This window comes from Physella acuta, unplaced genomic scaffold (genome assembly GCF_028476545.2).
Source record: "Physella acuta isolate Inbredline_101_S28 unplaced genomic scaffold, ASM2847654v3 ptg000483l, whole genome shotgun sequence".
Taxonomy (NCBI): domain Eukaryota; kingdom Metazoa; phylum Mollusca; class Gastropoda; family Physidae; genus Physella; species Physella acuta.
The window spans coordinates 287,130-303,763 of NW_026732002.1; the positions used below are offsets into that span (position 1 = coordinate 287,130).

General features: G+C 41.5%; 1 protein-coding gene across 1 annotated transcript; it reads left to right on the plus strand.

Annotated features, from left to right (window-relative positions):
- Positions 1-2,114: 2,114 nt before the first annotated feature.
- LOC131944147 (uncharacterized) lies at positions 2,115-16,055 on the plus strand. The gene is made up of 10 exons (XM_059304664.1): positions 2,115-2,214; positions 3,877-3,942; positions 4,360-4,476; positions 5,425-5,576; positions 10,059-10,181; positions 10,723-10,869; positions 12,372-12,477; positions 13,050-13,203; positions 15,504-15,677; positions 15,811-16,055. Exons 2-10 carry the CDS (start codon positions 3,882-3,884, stop codon positions 15,926-15,928), a joined length of 1,152 nt encoding a protein of 383 aa, XP_059160647.1. The 5' UTR covers positions 2,115-2,214; positions 3,877-3,881; the 3' UTR covers positions 15,929-16,055.
- The last annotated feature ends 579 nt before the right edge of the window (positions 16,056-16,634 follow it).

The following is a 16,634-nucleotide window of genomic DNA, read 5'->3' on the forward strand; positions in this document are numbered from 1 at the left end:
TAGGTAGGTGCGTCATGATGTGAAAAAAATATTAAATACAAAATTGTTATTTTGGTGCGAATGAATGTTGTTACGAGAGATATGACGAATGCATGTTTGATGACGCGGATGAAAGAGAGTGAAGTTTTGCCATAGGAACGGGTTGTTATAGTATGCAAGCTAGGTAGTTCGGACTAGGGAGAATATGAAAGATACTTCTGTAATGTCAATAGTTTTATGTTTATACGAGAATAGTAGTTGAATAATTATTGACCAAGAAAATAATAGGCATTGTGTAAAGTGATTATCGCCTGTATCGTGGTGATGGGAATGCAGATGGTAGTGGTACGCTTTAAATGGTAGTAGATCACGTGATCAAACACGACACTCTCACAGCAGCCCTAACAGTCATGTATAAATGTGTCATCTAGTCCATATGGTCTTTGTGCTAAATTTCTCTTTTGCACATTTTTCGTTGTTTTTTCTGGTTGCGCATTTTTCTTTTTCTGTTTGCGCTTTTTTCCGTTTGCGTTTTTTTCTGTGTGCGCTTTTTTCTGTTTGCGCTTTTTTCCGTTTGCGCTTTTTTCTGTTTGCGCTTTTTTCTGTGTGCGCTTTTTTCTGTTTGCGCTTTTTTCCGTTTGCGCTTTTTTCTGTTTGCGCTTTTTTCCGTGTGCGCTTTTTTCTGTTTGCGCTTTTTTCCGTTTGCGCTTTTTTCTCTTTGCGCTTTTTTCCGTTTGCGCTTTTTTCTGTTTGCGCTTTTTTCCGTTTGCGCTTTTTTCTGTTTGCGCTTTTTTCTGTGTGCGCTTTTTTCTCTTTGCGCTTTTTTCTGTTTGCGCTTTTTTCTGTTTGCGCTTTTTCCGTGTGCGCTTTTTTCTCTTTGCGCTTTTTTCCGTTTGCGCTTTTTTCTGTTTGCGCTTTTTTCCGTGTGCGCTTTTTTCTCTTTGCGCTTTTTTCCGTTTGCGCTTTTTTCTCTTTGCGCTTTTTTCTGTGTGCGTTTTTTTCTCTTTGCGCTTTTTTCCGTGTGCGCTTATTTCCGTTGCGCTTTTTGATTTGCGCTTTTTTCCGTTGCGCTTTTTTCCGTTGCGGTTCTTTCTGGGAACCGCAAATCTCAACATCTCACAAGTACGTGCCTGCAAATCTCAACATCTCAAAAGTACGTGCCTGCAAATCTCAACATCTTAGAAGTACGTTCCTGCAAATCTCAACATCTCAGAAGTACGTGCCTGCAAATCTCATCATCTCAGAAGTACGTTCCTGCAAATCTCAACATCTCAGAAGTACGTGCCGTCAAATCTCAACATCTCAGAATTACGTGCCTGCAAATCTCAACATCTCAGAAATACGTTCCTGCAAATCTCAACATCTCAGAAGTACGTGCCTGCAAATCTCATCATCTCAGAAGTACGTTCCTGCAAATCTCAACATCTCAGAAGTACGTGCCGGCAAATCTCAACATCTCAGAATTACGTGCCTGCAAATCTCAACATCTCAGAAATACGTTCCTGCAAATCTCAACATCTCAGAAGTACGTTCCTGCAAATCTCAACATCTCAGAAGTACGTGCCTGCAAATCTCAACATCTCAGAAGTACGTGCCTGCAAATCTCAACATCTCAGAAGTACGTGTCTGCTAATCTCAACATCTCAGAAGTACGTGTCTGCAAATCTCAACATCTCAGAAGTACGTGCCTGCAAATCTCAACATCTCAGAAGTACGTGCCTGCAAATCTCAACATCTCAGAAGTACGTGCCTACAAATCTCAACATCTCAGAAGTACGTGCCTGCAAATCTCAACATCTCAGAAGTACTTGTCTGCAAATCTCAGAAGTTCACATAACGCTGGTTTATGGGGGCATCAACACATCATGCAAACAGTAAATCTCAGTCTGGTTATCTGATGTCCAAGTTAATGACCGGATTAATGACCCAAGTTAATGACTGGATTAATGACTCAAGTTATTGACTGGATTAATGACCCAAGTTAATGACTGGAATAATGACCCTATATTTTGTTCTTTTGGTTTTTTTTTCTTGACCTGCCGAACACGTGACCCGGGCAACCAATGAGAGACGAGGTGAGATAAATTAACGACAGGCCGTAAACTGACGAGGCGTGTGAGAACAAACGACTGGAGATGTGAGTAAAGCTGACACACCTGTGACAGGTATGGCTGCAGCCAGCGGATATAACCTGCAGCATCCGCAGGCCTGACAGCAAGGGGACATAACTTACAGGTATGTTGTTGTCTTTTGTCTATACAGTTATAGGACTTGGTTATATTTCAATATGGCATCGCATTTGACTACCATTTAATTAAATTAGTAATAAAACCTATCCCATGTACCCGTCAAATAGGAAGTCGATTTTGTTAATTACAATTGTAATTAGACTCGGCAACAAGAGAATCTGATATTCAAGTTAGAATAGCCCACTTCAAGAGTCGAGGTTTTATCAGCCTTGTGGCCAGTCTACGAATTTGTTTCGTTCTAGAAACTTGTTCTATCGCTAGAACCAAATCAAATAGGACCTAGTAGCCCAAAACAAATGTTGAGACCATAGAATAGGACCTAGTAGGCCAATACAAATATTGAGGCCATGAAATAGAAACTAGTGTCCCAATACAAATGTTGAGGCCATCAAATAGGACCCAGTAGGCCAATACAAATGTTGAGGCCATCAAATAGGACCCAGTAGGCCAATACAAATTTTGAGGCTAACAAATAGGACCTAGTAGGCCAATACAAATATTGAGGCCATCAAATAGGAACTAGTGTCCCAATACAAATATTGAGGCCATCAAATAGGACCCAGTAGGCCAATACAAATGTTGAGGCTAACAAATAGGACCTAGTAGGCCTATACAAATGTTGAGGCCATCAAATAGGACCTAGTAGGCCAATACAAATGTTGAGGCCATCAAATAGGACCTAGTAGCCCAATACAAATGTTGAGACCATCAAATAGGACCTAGTAGCCCAATACAAATGTTGAGACCATCAAATAGGACCTAGTAGCTGAATTAAAAATATTTAGGACTTGCCTATCTAAAAGGATTTATATATTTTAGCAAAGATATATATATATATATATATATATATATATATATATATATATATATATATATATATATATATATATACGAGAAAAATGGCCCGTTGAGGAAGGATACAACGGGCGCTAGGTTGATAGTGCTGTCTATTTTCTCTAACCCAAAACCAAAGCCACCACCTTAACCTCAAATTTAATCGGAAACGACAAATTTCTTTGAAAACGGATTTTTAGCAAGAATCGTCATTTTAATCGGACTTAAGCTTGATCTACACTTAGTTACCGCGCATTGATACTAAATACAGTCGTAGCCACACCCCTAAACCATGCACCTGATCTCAATCATGACAAAACTCGCATTTGGAGTTTCTTTTAGGCGACTCTACTTGGGGATTGGGGGCTTCGCCCCCCCCCCCCCCCCACCCCCACCCCAAAGCACGTCTACCGTCCCATTCAACGAAATACAATTATATAAATTTTCCAGTTTCCGCCCACTCCCAGAAAATTCCACCCCTGCCCCGGAAAATTTTCAAGTACCCCCCCTCCGTCTCCGGGGATGAAAAAGTCTGAAAGAAACACTGACGTCATATTACTGTGTGCACTCTCCGGCTTGATACTATTTTCTTCTATATGCTAAATGTGACGTCATATTTCGTTTCCGTCTGACTGTGCATGTTTTTAAATTGCATGTGTTTTCTCTAGAGCGTTCTTGTCAGATAGATACATAGATACACAGATAGATAGATACACAGACAGCGAAACTATGATATATATATATATATATATATATATATATATATATATATATATATATATATATATATATATATATATATATATATATTCAGGTAAAATGTCAGGATACTTGATCTTAATTCTACTTTGTGCCGTGTTAAGGCAGGCTGCTGCCCAAGGTAAGACTCGCTTTACAGGTGTTATAGTTTTATCAAAGTTCTGTTCATATTGTTTTATCAAAGTTCTGTTCCTATAGTTTTATCAAAGTTCTGTTCCTATTGTTTTATCAAAGTTCTGTTCCTATAGTTTTATCAAAGTTCTGTTCCTATAGTTTTATCAAAGTTCTGTTTCTAATGTTTTTATCACTGTTCTGTTCCTATAGTTTTATCAAAATTCTGTTCCTATAGTTTTATCATAGTACTGTTTCTATTTTTTTTATCATACTACTGTTTTAATTGTTTCATAATAGTACTGTTTCTATTGTTTACGATTACATAACCGTAGGTTGTTGTTACATAATGAACGAAAAACCAAGTGAAGATCGTGTTAAATGATAATTATTATTTTTTATGATTCGCTTGACCTTTGACCTACAGCGCTATGTCGTCGTCACTACTGCATCAGTGACGCCACGTGCGTCAACAACAACACCTGCAGGTGCAATAACCCGCCATTTTCACGAGGAGATGGACGCTTCGCATGTTACAGACAAAGTAAGTTTTGATTTGTTGTACATGGCAGTGGCGTAGGCAAGGGGGAGTTAGGGGGGTTATAACCCCTCTCATGGACTCACACCCATATATATATATATATATATATATATATATATATATATATATATATATATATATATATATATATATATATATATTATACATATGGAAAAATATTTAAACACCTCCCATGACCAATTCCTGGCTACGCAACTGATACATGGTCAATGTTGTATCCAACATTCGTTGTGCTTTTTATTAGTAATGCACACAACACACGTTATACTATATCAATGCTGTATTCAATATTCGTTATACTGTATAGATGTTGTATCCAACATTACTTGTGCTAAATAAATACTGTACCAAACATTTGGTGTACTACATTAATTTTGTATCCAACATTTTGCACATTATCCATGTTGTATCCAGCTTTCTTTGTACATTATCCATGTTGTATCCAGCTTTCTTTGTACATTATCCATGTTGTATCCAGCTTTCTTTGTACATTATCCATGTTGTATCCAGCTTTCTTTGTACATTATACATGTTGTATCCAGCTTTTTTTGCACATTATCCATGTTGTATCCAGCTTTCTTTGTACATTATCCATGTTGTATCCAGCTTTCTTTGTACATTATCCATGTTGTATCCAGCTTTCTTTGCACATTATCCATGTTGTATCCAGCTTTCTTTGTACATTATCCATGTTGTATCCAGCTTTCTTTGTACATTATCCATGTTGTATCCAGCTTTCTTTGTACATTATCCATGTTGTATCCAGCTTTCTTTGCACCCTATCTATGAAAACTAACAAGTCTATCAACATACAGAACCACAGCCAAAGTATCTATGTACAGATCTTGTAACCTGTCCGCTAATTTTGTCTTCCTCACAATTACTTTCTGTAACGTTATCATGACATCCTCTGGCTTACCCCTCCCACAGACACCGTGGACGCTGAGGTGAGGAACGACCCGACCCTGACGACGTTTAACCAGGAGACGGTCAACTTCCCCTACCCCTGCCGCTACCTGCTGTCCCACGTCAAGCAGGAGTTCAAGCTTTATGGGTCGGTCGTCGGATACTGCGAGTTTCAGGTCTGACGTTAGATACAAACACATGCAAATATTCAGTTTTGTGACACAGAAACACAGAAACACACAAACAAATATTCAGTTTTGTGACACAGAAAGAAACACAAACACACAAGCAAATATTGAGTTTTGTGACACAGAGAGAAACACACAAACACACATGCAAATATTTAGTTTTGTGACACAGAAACACAGAAACACACATGCAAATATTGAGTTTTGTGACACATATAGAAACACACAAACACATGAACACATTCATATTTTACCTCTTTTATCACACACACACATACACCACACAAACACATATACGTGTGTATATATATATATATATATATATATATATATATATATATATATATATATATATATATATATATATATATATATATATATATATATATATATATACATATATATATATACATATATATATATATATATATATATATACATATATCTATATATATAAAGCAAAGTGGTCAAGTGCCCGATAGGGCACTTCCCGGCGCCGCAGGCGCGTCAAATTTGGCACGATGGTGCCTTCGGGCAATAGAACACGAAGGCCGGTGACGGTTGGCCGAAAAGTCTACGGAGAAGGGGTCAAAAATGACCTCGACTGACCGGCGCCTTATGTGGGCTATATTACGAAAAAAAATTTCCTCCGACGACCCCCCTTGAAATTTTGTGAGGTGGTAGGAGAACACATTGGGGTGTCACAAAAAACTCGCCATGTCCGGGAAAAATCGGGAAATGGGTCAAAACTGACCAGTCGTATTTCCCTATATAATCTTTGTATTTTATGGGAAAAACAGAGGGTCATTTCAAAACGGATTTTAGGGCACTTACCCTGTTTACATCTGGCTAATTTTTGGCATGTTTATAGGTAAATGGCTTGACCGTAGGGTAGACCTGTCGGTCTTACTCAAAGCCCTCGACGAGGGGTAAAAAGTGACCGCGAGTGAAATTCTCTTTATATGAGCTGTATTACGAAAAAATATTTCCTCCGACGACCCCCCTTGATATTTTGTGAGGTGGTAGGAGAACGCCTTAGGGTGTCACAAAAAACTCGACATATCTGGGAAAACTTCGTAAAGGGGTCAAAACTGACCAGTTGTATTTCCCTATATAATCTTTGTATTTTATGGGAAAAACAGAGGGTCATTTCAACGCAGACTTTAGGGTACTTAATCTCAGTATATCTGGCTAATTTTTTGCATGCTCCTAGGTCAATGGCTTGACCTTTAGGGAAAACTGTCGGTTACACTCAAAGCCCTCGAAGAGGGCTAAAAAGTGACCGCGAGTGAAATTCTCTTTATATGAGCTCTATTACGAAAAAAAATTTTCTCCGACGACCCCCCTTGATATTTTGTGAGGTGGTAGAAGAACACCTAGGAGTGTCACAAAAACTCGGCATATCTGGGAAAACTTCGGAATGCGGTCAAAACTGACCAGTTGTATTTCCCTATATAATCTTTGTATTTTATGGGAAAAACAGAGGGTCATTTCAACGCAGACTTTAGGGTACTTAAGCTCAGTATATCTGGCTAATTTTTTGCATGCTCCTAGGTCAATGGCTTGACCTTTAGGGAAAACTGTCGGTTACACTCAAAGCCCTCGAAGAGGGCTAAAAAGTGACCGCGAGTGAAATTCTCTTTATATGAGCTCTATTACGAAAAAAAATTTCCTCCGACGACCCCCCTTGATATTTTGTGAGGTGGTAGAAGAACACCTAGGAGTGTCACAAAAAACTCGGCATATCTGGGAAAACTTCGGAAAGCGGTCAAAACTGACCAGTTGTATTTCCCTATATAATCTTTGTATTTTATGGGAAAAACAGAGGGTCATTTCAACGCAGACTTTAGGGTACTTAAGCTCAGTATATCTGGCTAATTTTTTGCATGCTCCTAGGTCAATGGCTTGACCTTTAGGGAAAACTGTCGGTTACACTCAAAGCCCTCGACGAGGGCTAAAAAGTGACCGCGAGTGAAATTCTCTTTATATGAGCTCTATTACGAAAAAAAATTTCCTCCGACGACCCCCCTTGATATTTTGTGAGGTGGTAGAAGAACACCTAGGGGTTTCATAAAAAACTCGGCAATTCTGGGAAAACTTCGTAAAGCGGTCAAAACTGACCAGTTGTATTTCCCTATATAATCTTTGTATTTTATGGGAAAAACAGGGAAATTTTAACACAATTTTTAGGTTACTTAATGTCTGTACATCATGCTAAGTTTTTGCATACACTACTATAGATGACTAGACCGTATGGAAAAACTGTTGGTCAGACTCAAAGCCCTCGACGAGGGCTAAAAGATGATCTTGAGTGAAATTCTCCTTATATGAGATATATATATATATATATATATATATATATATATATATATATATATAAATAAATTGACGAACGATCCCCTTAATATTATGTGACGTCGTAGACCGACCATGGAGGCTAACAAAAAAACTTTATTCCCGTCGGAAACAGCCATTATAGTCGTTAAATAAGTTCATATAACGTAATTTCTTATATAAGCAAACAATATAAGTAAACAATGACATACGTCATACGTTCAGTTTTCAAGGGAGGTAACGTTTTTAAAATTATTATTTTTCAAATAATTGTATACTATTTTAAACAGAAACAGAAAATGACGAAGTATAGCATTTGTTTTAGTACAAAATTAAGTTGTTAATTTAGTTAAGTATGTTAATTAAATTAATTAATTAATTTCAAAAGGCAATGTAATATAAACTATGAGATATACTGTTCATGAAACCTGTGTAGTTCTAATTCCATTTTAGTTATACATTGCGTACTTTCCAAAAATTCGCTACGAATCTGCATGTAAATGACTAACAAAAACATTTTTTAAGTTAGCATTACTGTTTAAATTAAACTTATTAAACTTATTAAAGCACTCCACACCCAATCCATCGCTAAATAATTAAGTATTCAAATTCTCAAATGCCTTTTAAAAACCTAAGCGAAGCTAGGCAGTATGCCTAGTATATATATATATATATACATATGTATATATATATATATATATATATATATATATATATATATATATATACATATATATATATATATATATATATATATATATACATATATATATATATATATATATATATATATATATATATATATATATATATATATATATATATATATATATATATATATATATATATATATATATATATATATATACTAGCCGTCCCGGCCAGGCCCTGCACTGGCCTCTGTGAAAGGACCATGACATATGTGTTTAGCATATACCCGGCATTGCCCGGGCTTAGGAAATATATTACTTTTTAATTAACCAGGACTACAACCATCCGAAACCAAAACAAAAAAAAACGCACACAACCACAAACGCAAACACAAACAATAACTCAAAATAATGTTTCAGCTTAGTAAACGACTATAGTACTTTTTTAGTACCCTGACTTATTTATAGTCTTTTGCACTCACTTAAACGAACGTAGGCGCCATAGCGAACACGTGAAGGCCCGGGGCGCCGAATAGCACGCTGTTGGGGCGCCGGAGGACGTCCGGATTTAATTCAGTCCAAGACTATAACAACCTTTCTAATCCATAGCCTATCGCACTGTATAAAACGAACGTATGCACCATATAGGTCACAGTACAGCCCAGGCGCCAAATGGAACCTTGCCTGGTTCAATTTAGTGAACGACTATAACACCCCGAGCTTGTGCGCAAACGAAAAGTTAGAAATAAACATAGAAGACATTTAGGTGCGGCTTGTAAACTGTAATTGATTACAAATAATATTTAGTAAACAGTACGTTCAGTGTATAAAATAAATAAAACTCAGTATTTGCTTATCACATTGCACTTTATCAATCCACGCTAATTATGTAATTATTATTTTCCCAACACCAAAACGCGTAATAAAAATTATTTTTCCCCCGATTAAGTTTTTTTAAAGGTAAGTAATTGTGATTTCCTAATTTATCAAGGGACGTAATTGGTGCTAAAGGACTAAATGAAAATAATTTTCAGACACAAATAAAAATTTTTGTGAAGAGTGATACATTTTCTTTCATTTTGTATCATGCAAATGCCATCAATTAACACTATAAGTTTGGAAAATAAAATTTGTTTTATTACACCTTCAATATAGATTTTTTAATTATTAATTTAGATAATGAGCACTTTAGATAAATTATATTATGGCGATCGTCCATTTTTTACTATATGCATTTGTAATCTCGGGTCCGTCTGCCCGTCCGTCCATATACAGAATTCAGCTTTATATATATATATATATATATATATATATATATATATATATATATATATATATATAATTTTTATTTATATATATATATATATATATATATATATATATATATATATATATATATATATATATATATATATATATATATATATATATATATAACAGTGTCACTGACGTGTATGTGAAGGACGTGTATGCTATTCCCCTGTAGGTCCACGCATTTAATGCACGAGATTTTGGCAAGTTTTATGTTGAAGGTTTCGAGGTGGCCGTCAAAGTCACATACAACGGCGTGTGTGGCTTCTCTTCAACTACCTGGGGAGACACCTCGGGTGTAAGTCCCACAATCATATTTCTTCTCGCAGGTGTTTAAATGCTGGACGGATGTGTGCGGTCTCAACAGGTCTGTTTCTGTCATCTGTCACCTGTTTCCTGACTAGAGCTGACCACATGACTTTAGAGCTGACCACATGACTTTAGAGCTGACCACATGACTTTAGAGCTGACCACATGACTTGAGAGCTGACCACATGACTTTATAGCTGACCACATGACTTTATAGCTGACCACGTGACTTTAGAGCTGACCCCATGACTTTAGAGCTGACCACATGACTTGAGAGCTGACCACATGACTTTAGAGCTGACCACATGACTTTAGAGCTGACGACTTGACTTTATAGCTGACCACTTGACTTTAGAGCTGACCACATTACTTTAGAGCTAAAGGCATGACTGTAGAGCAACCACGTGACTTTTGTTGTCCTGACTTTATGGTTCTTGATGATTCCATTTTGTTGTCACGTGGTGTGCAGGTGATGTTTACATGATCTAGTCACGTGATGCGCAGGTGTTATCTGTATATCCACCGCCCAGGTGACGACCAAGGAAAACTTTAACAACTACGCCCCAAACGGCCCCTTCAATGATCCCTACTCCGGGGCGTCGAGAAACGTGCCAGCCTCGGGCGGCGTTCTCATCAAGACCTTTTACAACTCTGTTAACCAGCAGTATGTCTTCCAGGTTATGTTGTGTTCTACTTGTCAATACACACACACACAGACAGACATACACGCACAGAGACGGATACACACACACAGACAGATACACACACAGATACACGCACAGAGACGGATACACACACACAGACAGATACATATACACGCACAGACACAGATACACACACAGATACACGCACAGATACACGCACAGACACAGACAGATACACACACAGATACACGCACAGACACAGACAGATACACACACAGATACACACACAGATACACGCACAGATACACGCACAGACACACACAGATACACACACAGATACACGCACAGACACAGACAGATACACACACAGATACACACACAGATACACGCACAGATACACGCACAGACACAGACAGATACACACACAGATACACACACAGATACACGCACAGATACACACACAGATACACCCACAGATACACACACAGATACACGCACAGACACAGACAGATACACACACAGATACACGCACAGATACACGCACAGATACACGCACAGATACACACACAGATACACGCACAGACACAGACAGATACACGCACAGATACACGCACAGATACACACACAGATACACGCACAGACACAGACAGATACACACACAGATACACGCACAGATACACGCACAGATACACGCACAGACACAGACAGATACACACACAGATACACACACAGATACACGCACAGACACAGACAGATACACGCACAGATACACGCACAGATACACGCACAGACACAGACAGATACACACACAGATACACAGACAGATACACGCACAGATACACGCACAGACACAGACAGATACACACACAGATACACACACAGATACACGCACAGACACAGACAGATACACACACAGATACACGCACAGATACACACACAGATACACGCACAGACACAGACAGATACACACACAGATACACGCACAGACACAGACAGATACACACACAGATACACACACAGACACACATACACGCACATAGACAGATACACACAGATATACACACACGCACAGACACATACAGATACACACAGACACACACAGACACACATACACGCACATAGACAGATACACACACAAATACACACACACCCACGCACAGAAACATACAGATACACACATACACGCACAGACACACATACACGCCAAGATACACACACACGCACAGAGACAGATACACACACGTACAGACTCATACAGATACACACATACACGCACAGACACACACACACACAAACAGATACACACACACACTAAGACAGACAGATACACACAGACACACACACGCACGGACACACACACACTCAGACACAGACAGATACACACACGCACACCCACAAACACACAAACACACAACCACAGATATCCACACACGCACAGACACACACACATGTACACAAACACCCACACCCACACACATATAAACACACACACGCTGAGAGAGTAGATGTGTTGACCTGTGGACGTTCCTCCCCAGGCGGATCAATGCGGGTTCAAGCTGACCTTCACACCCTACGATAAGGTCGCCCGGGTCAGGTCTCCCAGAATCCCTGGCATTTCTCTCGCCATCAACTGCGCTCATCGTGAGTACATCTTGTCTCGTGACGTCATCGTGAGTACATCTTGTCTCGTGACGTCATCATGAGTACATCTTGTCTCGTGACGTCATCGTCAGTACATCTTGTCTGGTGACGTCATCGTGAGTACATCTTGTCTGGTGACGTCATCGTGAGTACATCTTGTCTGGTGACGTCATCGTTAGTACATCTTGTCTGGTGACGTCATCGTGAGTACATCTTGTCTGGTGACGTCATCGTGAGTACATCTTGTCTGGTGACGTCATCGTGAGTACATTTTGTCTGGTGACGTCATCGTGAGTACATTTTGTCTGGTGACGTCATCGTGAGTACATCTTGTCTCGTGACGTCATCGTGAGTAGCCTACATGTCGCTTACTGCCCTCATCTAGTGGGCGAAATGAAGGACATTATGTTTAAGTTTTTGTGTGTAGGGTAGGTCTACTTGGGTTCGTGTAAGCTGTGAAGCCCTAAGGTTTCTCTGCTTCTGACGTGTGTATGACGTGTGTATGACGTTGTATGACGTGTGTATGACGTTGTATTACGTGTCTATGACGTTGTATGACGTGTGTCCCACAGATCCCCAGTGGTTGTCCAACTGGCAGGTGATGGGTCTGGCACCAACAAGCCAGGGCGGTAGGCTGATCGCGGCCATCCAGGCCATGTACCCCACCCTCAACCCCTCCAACGCCATGCTACAGCGTGCCTTCACCAGAGGCGTCGTCCAGAACCAGTGAGTCTTATTCTAACCCCCCCCCCCCCACCCCGCACCTACCTGCTCTCTATCTACCCACCCAACTGTGCTCTAACCCACCTGTCCACCTGTTCCCTAACCCACCTGTCCACCTGTAGCCTAACCCACCTGTCCACCTGTGCTCCTGTGCTCTAACCACCATGTCCACCTGTTCTCTAGCCCACCTGTCCACCTGTTCCCTAACCCACTTGTCCACCTGTGCTATAACCCACCTGTCCACCTGTTCCCTAACCCACCTATCCAACTGTTCTCTAGCCCACCTGTCCACCTGTTCTCTAGCCCACCTACTTGTTCCCTAACCCACCTGTCCACCTGTTCCCTAACCCACCTATCCAACTGTTCTCTAGCCCACCTACTTGTTCCCTAACCCACCTGTCCACCTGTTCCCTAACCCACCTATCCAACTGTTCTCTAGCCCACCTACTTGTTCCCTAACCCACCTGTCCACCTGTTCCCTAACCCGCCTATCCAACTGTTCTCTAGCCCACCTACTTGTTCCCTAACCCACCTGTCCACCTGTTCCCTAACCCACCTATCCAACTGTTCTCTAGCCCACCTACTTGTTCCCTAACCCACCTGTCCACCTGTTCCCTAACCCACCTATTCAACTGTTCTCTAGCCCACCTACTTGTTCCCTAACCCACCTGTCCACCTGTTCCCTTACCCACCTATTTAACTGTTCTCTAACCCACCTGTCCACCTGTTCCCTAACCCACCTGTTCCCTAACCCATCTGTCCACCTGTTCCCTAAGCCACCTGTCTACCTGTTCTATAACCCACCTTCCACCTGTTCTCTAACCCACCTATCCAACTGTTCCCTAACTCACCTGTCCACCTGTTCTCTAACCCACCTTCCACCTGTTCTCTAACCCACCTATCCAACTGTTCCCTAACCCACCTGTTCCCTAACCCACCTGTCCACCTGTACCCTAACCCACCTGTTCCCTAACCCACCTGTTCCCTAACCCACCTGTTCCCTAACCCACCTGTCCACCTGTACCCTAACCCACCTATCCAACTGTTCTCTAACCCACCTGTCCACCTGTACCCTAACCCACCTGTCCACCTGTGCTCTAACCCACCTGTTCACCTGTTCCCTAACCCACCTGTCCACCTGTTCCCTAACCCACCTGTCCACCTGTGCTATAACCCACCTGTCCACCTGTGCTATAACCTACCTCATGTCTACCTGTGCTATAACCCACCTGTCCACCTGTGCTCTAACCCACCTGTTCACCTGTTCCCTAACCCACCTGTCCACCTGTTCCCTAACCCACCTGTCCACCTGTGCTATAACCCACCTGTCCACCTGTGCTATAACCTACCTCATGTCTACCTGTGCTATAACCCACCTGTCCACCTGTTCTATAACCCACCTGTCCACCTGTTTCTTAACCCACCTACCTGTTCCCTAACCCACCTGTGCCCCACCTGTTCTTTAACCCACCTGTGCTCCACCTGTGCTCTAACCCACCTGTCCACCTGTTCCCTAACCCACCTGTCCACCTGTTCCCTAACCCACCTACCTGTTCCCTAACCCACCTGTGCCCCACCTGTTCTTTAACCCACCTGTGCTCCACCTGTGCTCTAACCCACCTGTCCACCTGTTCCCTAACCCACCTACCTGTTCTCTAACCCACCTGTCCACCTGTTCCCTAACCCACCTACCTGTTCCCTAACCCACCTACCTGTTCCCTAACCCACCAGTCCACCTGTATTATAACCCACATGTGCTCTAACCCACCTGTTCACCTGTTCCCTAACCCACCTGTCCACCTGTTCCCTAACCCACCTGTCCACCTGTGCTATAACCCACCTGTCCACCTGTGCTATAACCTACCTCATGTCTACCTGTGCTATAACCCACTTGTCCACCTGTTCTATAACCCACCTGTCCACCTATTTCTTAACCCACCTACCTGTTCCCTAACCCACCTGTGCCCCACCTGTTCTTTAACCCACCTGTGCTCCACCTGTGCTCTAACCCACCTGTCCACCTGTTCCCTAACCCACCTGTCCACCTGTTCCCTAACCCACCTACCTGTTCCCTAACCCACCTGTGCCCCACCTGTTCTTTAACCCACCTGTGCTCCACCTGTGCTCTAACCCACCTGTCCACCTGTTCCCTAACCCACCTACCTGTTCTCTAACCCACCTGTCCACCTGTTCCCTAACCCACCTACCTGTTCCCTAACCCACCTACCTGTTCCCTAACCCACCAGTCCACCTGTATTATAACCCACATGTGCTCTAACCCACCTGTGCCCCACCTGTTCCAGGCCAGGTGCTAGCCAGAAATGTGTCACTTTGGGCACGAGCCTGAACTCCTGCAGCAACACGTCACTGACCAACCTCTACAACAGCGCTGGCTGGATCTTCACCACCCCGACCTTCGTCCGGTGTCTGTCTGCCAACGACCCATCATCAGATGCAGTGCTACAACTCTTCCAGCTGTAAGTTTACTTGACCCCTCCTCACATTTGTCCAAACTTGACCCCTCACATTTGTCAAAATTTGACCCCTCACATTTGTCCAAACTTGACCTCTCACATTTGACCAGATTTAACCTTTGACATTTGTCCACAGGCTGTCTGATTTCTTCTGTAACGGCACGTGTGTCAAGGCCCAGGTGCAAACTTTGATTGGCAGCTGCTCCCCTAATCCACCCGCTAATCTCATTAGCTTGCTCGCTCTGCTCTGCTGACCTGCCGACTGACTTCTTGACCCGCTGACCTCTTGACCCGCTGACCTCTTGACCTGCCAGTCTAGCTAATCAATGTGTCTTGAATGTTTTATGTTTGAAGTAATAAATGAAGGTGTCCGACACAGTTTGATTGTGTTCTTATTGTGTCTTCTTATTGTGTCTCCTTATTGTGTCTTCTTATTGTGTCTTCTTATTGTGTCTTCTTATTGTGTCTCCTTATTGTGTCTTCTTATTGTGTCTTCTTATTGTGTCTTCTTATTGTGTCTTCTTATTGTGTCTCCTACCATCGTGTTGTTGTAAGCCGTTAACAAAACTCCCTCAAGTTGATTGTTTTATATCCAGCAGACACAGTAGCTCAGTGCCACTCGCTTTACCCCCCTCCCTTATATAAACTACGTCACCCCCCCCCCTCCCCTCGGGAGGTAAGGTTTAGACGTTTATAACAAACTTAATGGTGGGGAATGGGATCTTCAAAATGTGACGTAGTTTTTAATTTTTTAAATCTTACGAAAGTAAGGAAAGTTTAAATTTACTGTTTTATATGACAAGATTAGGGGGAGGGGGGTGGAAGTAGGGGCAGTTTTTACACTCCACCCCAGTAGGTGACTCACCGTTTCTAGCGGCACTGGATATATCGGTAATGAAATCACACCCCTACCCCACTGTGAAAGGGTTTCAATCCGTCAGTGTTAAGTTAATGAATTCT

Bases quoted from the DNA above. Each gene is read 5' to 3' on its own strand.
- LOC131944147 (XM_059304664.1), top strand. From the start codon at position 3,882: ATGTCAGGATACTTGATCTTAATTCTACTTTGTGCCGTGTTAAGGCAG. The intron at 3,943-4,359 runs GTAAGACTCGCT...TTTGACCTACAG, and splicing joins AAGGCAGGCTGCTGCCCAAG to CGCTATGTCGTCGTCACTAC. The intron at 10,870-12,371 runs GTTATGTTGTGT...GTTCCTCCCCAG, and splicing joins ACCAGCAGTATGTCTTCCAG to GCGGATCAATGCGGGTTCAA.